General features: G+C 31.8%; 1 protein-coding gene across 1 annotated transcript; it reads left to right on the top strand.

The window, feature by feature from the left end:
- The first annotated feature begins 5490 nt into the window (after positions 1–5490).
- On the top strand, positions 5491–10661 carry LOC106772375 (U-box domain-containing protein 3). Its single transcript, XM_014658751.2, has 5 exons — positions 5491–5892; positions 6894–7174; positions 7384–7500; positions 7665–9566; positions 10080–10661. The coding sequence occupies exons 1-5, from the start codon at positions 5883–5885 to the stop codon at positions 10146–10148; spliced, it is 2379 nt and encodes a 792-aa protein (XP_014514237.1). The 5' UTR covers positions 5491–5882; the 3' UTR covers positions 10149–10661.
- Positions 10662–11522: the final 861 nt, after the last annotated feature.

Genomic DNA, 11522 nt, shown 5'->3' with positions numbered 1-11522 from the left:
TGCGCGAGGAATTTAATCTTAGATTTTAAAGTTTTATACTAAATAGAGATGAAATGGTAAATAATATATAAGAACAAAGATTTATATTTATTGTCTTAAATTTTTTTCTTCTTTACATTGTTAAAGGTTACATTACGATTTTTATATATAACTGACTCATAATTTAAAACTTATATTAGATCTACAGCTCTCAAGTTTCATATCAATTCTTTGTGGTATGTCTACTTGTGAAATTCAAAATTTATTTATTTGATTGAGAAGGAGGAAAGAAAAATTAATTTAATTAATTTAATTGAAGGACAACAAAAGAATAATTAATTTTAAAAAATTGGAATCTGTCATTCTATTTGCTTTTATATATTTCTATTTATCTCTTATATCTCTCTTCTTATTTCCATTAAACAAAAAAAAAATCACAAAAATTTCAAAAACGATCATTTATTTGTCTATACTTAATTTTATATTACCAAAAAACATATTTAATTTTATTTCTTATCTATTTATCTTTTTTTTTCAACTTATTTTTCTCTATTTTAATATTTTATATTCATTTCTCAAAATCAAACATGTCATGGAGCTACTACAAAGTAGCTTTCATATTTTATATCCAAAACAAGGATGCAAAATCCCTAACTTCAAACTAAAAGTACTATTTAGTTGTTTATTCAATTCTCATTATACTTATGAACCAACTTTATTTGACATAGGTAGCCTTTGTTTGTGTATCTTAATCAAACAATCTTTGATTTAACTTCTAGTTATATACAAAATAAGTTATGTCAAGAAGGAAAAGACTCGTCTCATATATGCTCGTGGTTTATATCTATGTATAACTATAAATAATCAACACGAAATTATGGATAGAAAAGAAAAACAATGCTAACTAGAAAGTTGAATAAAAAGAGAAAAAGGGAAAAAAGTACTCATTTACATGTTTTACTATTATCACATGACACTAACGGAAGAAAAGTTACCAAGTTTGCTTTAGCTAGATAATTTGGTTGTATTACAGTGCAACAGTGGCCAAATTGGAGTTGTTATTTGTCTCCGTCAGTATCTATCCATATCTATGCATGAAAAAAGGTTGGTTTTGATGCCATATTTTTTTTTTTTTTTATTTTATGGGTTTTTACTTTCTTTTTGTGCAATCTTAAACTTTTAAACATTTCTTTATATGTGTGTGTGGATGGAAATTTTATTTGTCAATGTCAAGGGACAGTGCTAAATGATACTGAGATTTAATGAACAACATATTGCAGATGAATTTAATTAATTTATTTGACTAAGCCAGTTTGAAAGGTGGAAATTTGGTCATTCATTTCATTGGAGTTGGTATTAGGTAGTCCACAATATACTAAAACAAAGACATTCATTTAACTGTGGCTTGGAATCCTAACCATAGTTTTCGAATTAAGACCTCCAAATAAATTCTAAAAGCTCAAGTCTCTTATTAATTTTGTACATTTTAATTTAGTTTTTATTAATTTTTTATTTATTGGATATTTAAAACTTTTATATTTTGTAATTCAATTTTGTTAGAAGTGGGTTTTAGACCTAACTCAACACCACAAAACCAGATTGTAAGGTGAGGTTTGCACCTCACTTATATATTATAAATTGGCCTTATCTCTAGTGGATGTGGGACTTCTAACACACCCATTTCACGCTGAGGTATAGACATCTCGTACGTGATAATAGAAATTGGGTAGTCCAATAGCGGCCCGACAATAGGTGGAAATAGAAATGCCCACTTAGAACTCGCTAGGATAAGCTTTAACCATGGTTCTGATATCATGTTAGAAGCCGGTTTTGTGGGATTGAGTTAGGCCTAAAACCCACTTCTAACAAATTTCTATGGTTTAATTTGTTTGTTAATTGAATGAGATAACTATTATTTTGACCATCATATTACATCTTTATTTTTTTTATACTAAAAAATATAAAATAATATGATTAATAATATAAAAGTCTATTATCATTTTATATTAACCATATTATTATTTTATATAAATCACAAATATATTATATTTCTTAACACCCGTAGTCAGAGAAGAAAAAAAACTCAACAAGACTTAATAGAGACTCAAACAAAGTACACAAATTTATAAGAAGCTTAAAATGTATTCAAGTAAAAAACTATATAGCAAGAATTATTAATCTAAATTTATATTATTTAAATATATTTTTAGTAGACGTGAAGTGAATAAGTTTTCATTTTAGCTTTATAACTTTTTCATAAATAGTTCCTTTAAAATGAAAAAAAAAACATTATTTTTAATTCTTATTTTAAGTGAAATCTGGTTTTAAATCTTGGATAATATTTTTAATTTTTAATTCTTTAAAAACTTAAAATTATTATTTTTGGATAGATTAAGAAAATACTTTTAAAAGCTAAAAAAATATTTACTTAATTTTACAGGACTAAAAAATCAATTCATATTTATTTTTGTAACAGGTAATTATCTCAATTTCACTTGCGACCAGGTAAATGAAAAAAAAATTATTTTTGGATTCCGACGGATTAAAAATAGAATTTGTCATTAGAATTTATATAAAAAAAATGTTACAAATCAGAATAAAGGTACCTTAATAACAATTTTAAATAAAATATTACTGTGTGTAACCTTTTGTAATTCAATATATTGCTTAATATTTAAAGTATAACTTGTCCTTATTAATTCCATGTTTGGTTGGAATAAAAAAAAAAAACTTAGTCTTTAACTATGCACTTTTAGCTAGGTTTATGACATAGGTTAGGGTGATATGCTATTAGTGTTGAGGCAAGGAGTTGGAAAAGCCTTAACATTAAAAGGAAATACCTAGGTCTTTATTCAATTCTAAAATGAATGTATTAAGTTATTTACCTCTTAACTTATCGTAAGTAAATATTTATATTCCAAAAGTATAACTATGATTGTTGTACGTGTTAAATTGGATAATTTTTAAATAAATGAAATTTTGAGTTTTAATAAATTTGGAATTTTTTTTTATTGAGTCTCTCTTAAAAAATTTTAAAATTTAGTGATTTATTTGAGTTATCACAGTTTTAAAATTTTTCAATTGATTTTTTGTCGTAAATTTTTTTATTAAATATAAGACATGACAATTATCTTAAATTGTCATCTTGTTTAAATTTTTTAATATAATATTTTTGTTATAAGAAATCAAGATAAGAAAATCCCACAAAGATTTATTAAAATGGGTTAAATATGTTTTTAGTGTCTAAACTATCAAGCGAATTTGTTTTTAATCGCTCTTTCAAATGATAGTATATTTTGATCCTTCTACTTAAGAAAATCATAATTTTTCGTCCTCCAAAATTAGCACCGTTAAAAAAGGCTGAGCTGGCTAACGATGGAGTGCCACATCATTTTTTTTTTTTGACAATCTTTCCAGCTTTTCTTCCTCTCTCAGTGGCGTCATCTCCATTGAAATCTCTCTCATCTTTCCCTTTTCCCTTATGAATTACAGCCATGGATGTTCCTTCTTCGTCTAAGTTCAAGGCACCTCACCAACTTCCCATGCATCCACCATCCATCAACATTACTTCATCTGTTCATAAAGAAAAAAAATGTTGTCTCATTGTCAATTACCAAAAACACAAAGGAAAAAAAAAAACACTTCAATTACCAAAATTACACACACATGTATAACAATCAACATTTCTAGTTTCTTTTCAGCCTTTCACAATCATATAAAAAAAAAAAAAGAAAAAACACACTTCAGATCTTATCCTCTACTTAATCATGACACAAACACAACATTAAACCATAAATTTCAACCTAAACTATGCATACATCAACAAGATCCACAAACAGAACACAACAACATTGCGTTATGAAGTACAAAACCTAACATAAATAATTCCAGTTAAACACCAAAAAACTGAAACTAAAACAAAAAACAAAAGAAGTTATCTGTAACCCTCCAACCACCTCCTCCTCTTCGCTACCATGTTTGTTCTCCTTCGTCGCACTTTCTCAACCATCTCCAATCCTAAAATTAGAAAAGACAAAACCCAGAAACACATCAGTTTAAGAACTCGAAATCAAACCTAGAACAAAATCCTCTTACTTGATTTTTTTACATTTCAATTTATATTTTATGTTGCATTAAGTTCTAAATAGAATTCTCTATTGCTTGATTTTCTTTTACATTTCTATTTATATTTTATAATATTTATATATTTTTATGATTTTATTTATTTGAAATTATATAAATTTGACGACTTAGTAAAATTAAAATATTATTTTTATATTTTTTTATGTAAAGTGAACTCTTACAAATTTATGCATCGAGTTATCAAACACACCGATTTACGTAAATTGAATCTTTTATGATTTTGAAAAATATATTTACAAATATTGAAATTTGTGCATGTACGCTAGATGAATGAGAAAAGATAATGGATAAAGGTCTGATTACATCTCTTTTCATATAACACGTGTTTTTTATAGTATTTTATTTACATTCATGTATTTTTTATTTTTATGTTAGTTTCCTATTGCCAATTACTCGTACGAATAAATTATTATTCAAAAATTGAATTTTTGCATTTAAATTTATATATCAATATGTTTACATCAATTGAACACATTTCTAATTATACATATTTTAAAATTTTTCTTATCAAAATTTGAAAAGATTTATGTAGTAGATGCAAAATACCCATGTACAGCTTTGTTAAAAGAAGAAAAGAAAACATCAAACATACATATTTTTCATCTTTCATATTCCTCATGATGAAAGTCGAATATATAAATCGAACGAATGCCAGTATTTAATAAGTTAATTAAAGACAGAAGGCACACACTTTATTTTTTTCTCTTACCTTTTCAGTGCAACTGTCCAAAGATGAGAGACAGCGTATCATACAGTGCAAGTACTTGGAGATTTTCCACTTTTGCTGAATAGAAAAAAATGGTTGCCGAAAAGATGGGTTTTGTTTGGGTAGAAAATGCAAAAATGGGATTTGTAGTCCACTTATCCTTCACAATCTTCAGAAACACAAGAAAATAATAATTCCTGATTCCATATTTTCATACTAGTTTCGAGGTAGAAGATACACTCATATGGAGTATTGTAACATTGTTCCAGCCAGAAAAAGAAGTAAAGAAGGAATAGTATTATCATTAAAAAAGACATGGAGATACTAATACAACTTTTTAGCCACATTTTGTTATGTTGTTCTTGTTAATTTTTTTATCTGGTAAATTCTTAAATTCAAATTAGTGAAAGTCTTTTAAGGAAAACAGTGAAACTCATAAATTTCAATTAATAAAAAATGTTAAAAAAGAAACTATGGGAAATCGTGGCGCATATTTGAGCTGGCATATGCACAGATAAAAACAAAAAACTATTTCTTTAGTTTAAAGAAAAGGTCTTTTTATGGTACAGAAGAAAAAGTGTTTATTTCTTGTGTTATACTATCCTCAAATTTTACGAGAAAAATATATTTGGTGTTACAGTGATCTGCTATTATATCCCAAAAATATTGTTGTTTCTCACCACTGGAACTGTTGATTAGTACTTTGTTAATTAAATTTTGCCACGAAACACAACAAATTTGCAACCGTATCCGCATGACATCAAGGACCCACCACATTAACCCATTTTTATTTTTCTAAAAAAAATTTCCCTTGTTGTTGGTGGTGTTGGACCCTCTCCTTTCACCGAGGCTTTTCAGACAGCTTTGTTGGGAGAAAAATGCAGGGACGAATGATGAATGAATGAATGAATGGGGGAAGATGATGCTCTTCTGGGACAACCGTTGAATTTCTTAAATCACTACATGCTTTTTCTTTTGGAACCTTCCATTCCATTCCTTATGGTTTGAGGCTGATCAGGATCTGTTTTACCTGTTCCGTTTGAGTTTCAGAACCATGCATATAGGTGTGTATGCATATGAATGATCCAAAGCTTCTGTATTTTGTTCTCGCAAAATGTTTCCTTTACCATAATTTTTTATGTGGGTTTCTGTGGTGCCCTTTTCTGTTTTTGATTTGTTGGTGGATCGAATTTGTTCTTCCATCACTTGTACTGAAAATCTGAGCTTTGACTGGCTTCTGGGTTTCTGTAATTAATTGGGGAGCTATGAATTTGGGAATGTTTGATGAAATCTCCTTAAGTAGTTAAGTTTCGCTATTTTATGGTTAGAGTTTTTTTGTTAGTGATTTATTGGGTTGGTTAATGGAAAGATACATGCTTTCCATTTGCGTGTTGGGGGAAAATCTGTGGAGAAGTTGTCTAAAAGAGAGGGTGATTTGGATATTTTTTTTTTATTTGTGTGGTTACCGGAGATGAAGAATTTTCTTTGAGCATTATAGTTGAATTAGGGTCTTTTAAGTTGACGGTGCTGTCTTTCCATGATTATTTTACTGGTATTTTTGAACCAAAAATTCTTTCCTCTTTAGTGGACTTTGACTTGTCTTTCATGCACCATTTTCATTGGCGAACAGCTTATGTTACTATTTCAGCAAAGATTGGGGGCATGCACCCTTTGGTTGATCAATAATAACTTCTTTGCAATTTTGTACTACACCCTTCTTCCTGCAAGTTGATTCCATCTACCTATGTTTTTTTTTTTTTTTTCTTTTTCCTTTTTTTGCTGTTGGATTCATTATAGTTTATGTCCAGTGTCTTCTTCAGCGTGATATTCGATCACATAATTCATGTTGTGTTTTTTCTTGAAGAGAAGCTTGTGGTAGTGCAGTTAAAATATTGATCAATATTGGTGTCTACCATGCACTTGAGTCCTATCTAATCGTTTAAAGATAATAGGACTAAATAGGGGACTATCTTATTTGTCTAAGTGATTCCTAGTATATGTTTAACTCTTCCTTTGGAATTCTTGCTTGTGTAATATTAGTTGTTGTATGGTTTCACTTGAGCAGGTCAGACAGATACAACTTCTGTGAAATGTCTGATCAACAGCATTTCTCGATTCATTCATCTGGTTTCATGTCAAACAATGAAACCTATGCCCTTTCAGAAGATCTGTAATAATATGGTTGGGGTGTTAAAGCGTTTGAAGCCGGTGCTTGATGACGTTATGGATCACCAAATTCCATCAGATGTAAATCTATGTAAAGAGTGTGAGGAATTGGACAAGCGAGTTAATGAAGCTAGAGATTTCATTGAAAAATGGAGTCCAAAGATGAGCAGGATTCACAGTGTAAGAATCCCTTGCATTCTTTTTGTCAAATTAATGCCATATCCAACAACTGTATTTCCAACCTCTTTAAGATCGCTGGCATCTTTGTTTCCATTTGAAAGTTAAAATTCAATGAACCAATAATAAGTTCAATATCTCAATCATCGGTCTTCATTGGATGAGGTTAGTTGCAACTGCTTAACTTTTTGCCGCTTTTATTCTATTTCCAGGTTCTACAAGGTGGTACATTATTGATCAAGTTACAGAGCACTTCACTAGATATCTGTCACATGATAGTTAGATCCTTACAGTCACCTCCATCTGTATCAGTTTTGGCTAATCTCCAGGTATGTGCAATGTTAGAAGTTAACTCTCTATCTCTTTTTCCTCATCACTATTCTGATACCCTATGCCCTCCAAAAGTATAAAGAGGAAAAGAAAATCATTGTCAGTTTTCTGGTGTTTTGTTGATCTGTTTAAGCATGAGATTAATTTCTACCAACTTTTGCAGCACTATATCCAGGAACTTCAGTGTCTCAAGAAGGAAATTGCAATGGTCCATATAGAAGAAGCACTGAGAAACCAAAGAGACAATATTGAACCATGCAAGGAGCATCTGACCGAAATTATTGAGTTACTTAAATTGACACCAAATCAGGAGCTCTTAAAAGAAAGCATTGCTGTGGAAAAGGAAAGGTTGAACGCTGAAGCCAATAAAATGATAGCGGACATAGAAGAAATTAATGAAATTGTGAATCTTGTCCGTAGTTTGCGTGATTATATGATCAAAACTGAGTGCCCTGTAGTCAAGAGTGGTCTCTCAGTCCCTCCATACTTCCTCTGTCCTTTATCGTTGGAACTCATGTTGGATCCTGTTATTGTGGCTTCAGGTCAAACATATGAGAGGCAATCCATCCAAAAGTGGCTTGATCATGGGCTGACAGTTTGTCCCAAAACTCGTCAGAGACTTACTCATACAAATCTCATTCCCAATTACACTGTCAAAGCTATGATAGCAACTTGGTGTGAGGAAAATAATGTTAAACTTTCTGGTATCTCTGACCACAAAAAATCTTATTGTGTCACATCCTCCATGGATAATTTATTGCCTCAAGATTTAACTCATGATTGCCGTGTTGGGTCTCTCTCTAGCAGAAATTCCATTTCAAAATCATCTCTTCAAACTGAAAATGCATTTGAAAAGCAAAAGGCTGATAACTCTTTTAGATTATGTGGAGAATACAATGGATGCCAGAGTGGAGCAGCTGAAAGGTGTGAGCAAGAGTCCCCATATACTCACAGCAGAAGTGAATCATTTTCAAGTTCAATTTCTAGTACTGATTGTGGAGTTTCAAAAGAGGTGTCAGGGATATCCAATAGGCATCAAAATGTGAAGGTGCTCTCTGGAGAAATCACAAACACGTGTCCTTCTCCTGGTAACAAACAATCAGGGATATCTCCTTGGTTATCTGGAAAAACGTTTCAAAACCCTGGATCAAATGTAGGATTGTTGGAGAATGAAAATCATAATGATAATAATAATAGTGATAATCTGTCAAGATATGATTCACATTCTATTTCAAACTCCGGGTCAGATGAATTGACCACCACATCTCATGTCATTAGATTGATTGAAGACCTTCACAGTCAATCAGTTGAAACACAGACTACTGCTGCTGAAGAATTGAGGCTCCTTACAAAGCATAACCAGGAAAACCGTGTCATTGTAGGGCAGTGTGGGGCTGCCATGCCTTTGCTTTCATTACTACATTCAGACGTGAAGGTAACACAAGAGCATGCTGTGACAGCTCTACTAAACTTGTCAATTAATGAAGAGAACAAGGCCTTGATCATGGAAGCAGGAGCCATAGAGCCTCTTATCCATGTTTTGAAGACAGGAAATGATAGTGCCAAGGCGAATTCTGCAGCAACTCTATTCAGCCTCTCAGTACTTGAGAACAATAAGGCAAGAATTGGCCGTTCCAGAGCTGTTAAAGCTTTGGTTGATCTTCTTGCCTCAGGGACTCTCAGAGGAAAGAAGGATGCTGCTACTGCTTTATTTAACCTTTCAATATTTCATGAGAATAAAGCTCGTATAGTTCAAGCTGGAGCAGTGAAATTTCTGGTTCGTTTATTGGATGATGCTGGTGGAATGGTTGACAAGTCTGTTGCTCTTCTGTCAAACCTGTCAACCATTCCAGAGGGCCGATTAGAAATTGCAAGGGAAAGGGGTATCCCCTTACTTGTTGAAGTTGTTGAGTCAGGTTCTCAGAGGGGAAAGGAAAATGCTGCCTCCATTCTTTTGCAATTATGCCTTCATAGTACTAAGTTCTGTAATCTGGTTTTGCAAGAAGGCGCTGTCCCTCCCCTAGTTGCATTGTCAGTATCTGGTACACCAAGAGCAAAGGAAAAGGTGTGGAGCTTATTATCCTTATTGGTGGTTAACAGTTTTATTGTCTGTGTATATCTCTTAGTCAGTTTTCTGCATTTAGCTGAATTCTTTGTCGGTAGAATTGTGTCGAAGCCTTGGGGTCAATCATAATTATGCACTCATTTTGTTGAAAGTTGAAACAAAGGGCAACAACCTTGTTTTCTAATATTTTCCTACGAGTTTAATTTTCATGCAGTATCAGTGTAAAGATTTTTACATGGTTAACCAATTTATACAAGTTAGCAAACTTATTATTATACATAATAGTGTGATTGGATAATATTGTATCTGTGAATTTTAAATGAATTATTCATCTTAAACCCATGCTGTCCAAAATAAGATTTTCCCTTCTATTTTTACTTTGAAAAGTTCTATAGTTGCAACTACTATAGCTATCATGAGAAAGTTTGATCATAGTTGCATGCAGTGTACCTTGTAATGGGCATAATCTGAAAATCGAGAGAAAAAATTGCTGACATGTACGCGTTGATGCAGGCACAACAGCTTCTCAGCCATTTTCGCAATCAACGGGAAATAGCTGCTTCTGGGAAGGGAAAATCATGAACATGGAAAATTTACTTATCCTATTTGCCCATTGTTCTTGCCTAAGTAACATGTGATAGCTGCTGTCTAGAGCTATAGGACTTTTGTTTCATTGCATTCTTTTGATTTTTACATGTATCATTTGCAAAGCTGTGTTCTTGTCATATTTCAGTGGCATGTCATTGCTTTTCCTCAGGTTAAAAAAATAGGATTGGGACACCATTTCCTGGTTGCTCATTTCTTCCCCTCTTCTGGGGTATTAGTATTTTCCAAGTTTTTTGTATGGACTTCTAATTTTGTTCTTACTTTGGTAGCTGTTCTTGGGAGGAGATAGGCTACATTTCTGAAGCTTAAGCTTGGCAACATTTACACAATGATATTCTGCTAGACCATAACTGATGTGGTCCCAAGTCGGTGTTGTATATATTTGTACATATACTATAGATTTTTGTTATCTACTATAAATCATTGTACCTTACACTCTTCGCTGAGCTTTCATTTTTATATATTCAACCATGTCAACTTTGTGATCTACACTTTAACGTTGACCCCTTGCATTATCTTACCATGTATGATTCATAGGTTATGCAGCAAAAATGTTATGGAATTGTAGCTCTTTGTCTTTAATATTGCAGACTGGTAGAATGGACATAATCATCAACTCAGTGCAATTGGGGCAACAGCTTGGACCCGTCATAGCTTGGTGACTATTGCTTCATGCACCCCCACAATTACTAACTGCACCCCAAAATTACTCAATGCACCCCACAATAAGAGGAAAAGACTTAATCACTCTTCACCATTGTACTATACACCACCACTACCAGTGCTTCCACCACCACCGCCATCACACCGCAGCTGTAAAGGAAGAAGAGAGGGAAATGCTTCACAGGAAAAAGAAGAGAAAAAAATGTAGAAAAGAAGCTCATTTCAAAAAGTTTTTTCTGGAACATCTTCCATGGTTTCGGGAAGTTTTTTTCAGAACACATTTCATATGAGTATTTTGGAAAATTTATTTCTGAAGACATTTTTATGAGTTTTGGAACGGTTTTTTATTTATTTCAAAAAATTTATTCCGGAATACATTTTATATATTGCAAAGATTTTGTTCTGAAAATTGTTCTGGAATTATTGTTTCAGGAAATTTTGAAAACTCATTTTGAAAAGTTTCTGGAATATATAATCCAGAAATTACTTTTCCCAGAAATTATTTTTCCCGAGGACATAAAGTGGTCATTTTGAAAGTTTGAGGAGCTGTATGAAAAAAATTGAGGGAGTGTGCGGCAAGTAAAAGCCTAGCTTGGTTTGGCTTTGGGAGAAAATAAAATTCTTTAAACTTATTTAATCACATTAGATTGATTTGATTTGAGTTTTGATTTTTTTTAACCAGAGCAA

The sequence above is a fragment of the Vigna radiata genome, chromosome 8 (genome assembly GCF_000741045.1).
Source record: "Vigna radiata var. radiata cultivar VC1973A chromosome 8, Vradiata_ver6, whole genome shotgun sequence".
NCBI lineage: Eukaryota > Viridiplantae > Streptophyta > Magnoliopsida > Fabales > Fabaceae > Vigna > Vigna radiata.
The sequence above is the reverse complement of the archived record's forward strand: the minus strand, read 5'-3'. Positions and strand labels throughout refer to the sequence as shown.

Excerpts from the sequence above, each read along its gene's own strand:
- LOC106772375 (XM_014658751.2), top strand. Across the intron at positions 7,501-7,664 it reads CAGTTTTGGCTAATCTCCAG|CACTATATCCAGGAACTTCA; the intron begins GTATGTGCAATG and ends CAACTTTTGCAG. Across the intron at positions 9,567-10,079 it reads CACCAAGAGCAAAGGAAAAG|GCACAACAGCTTCTCAGCCA; the intron begins GTGTGGAGCTTA and ends GCGTTGATGCAG.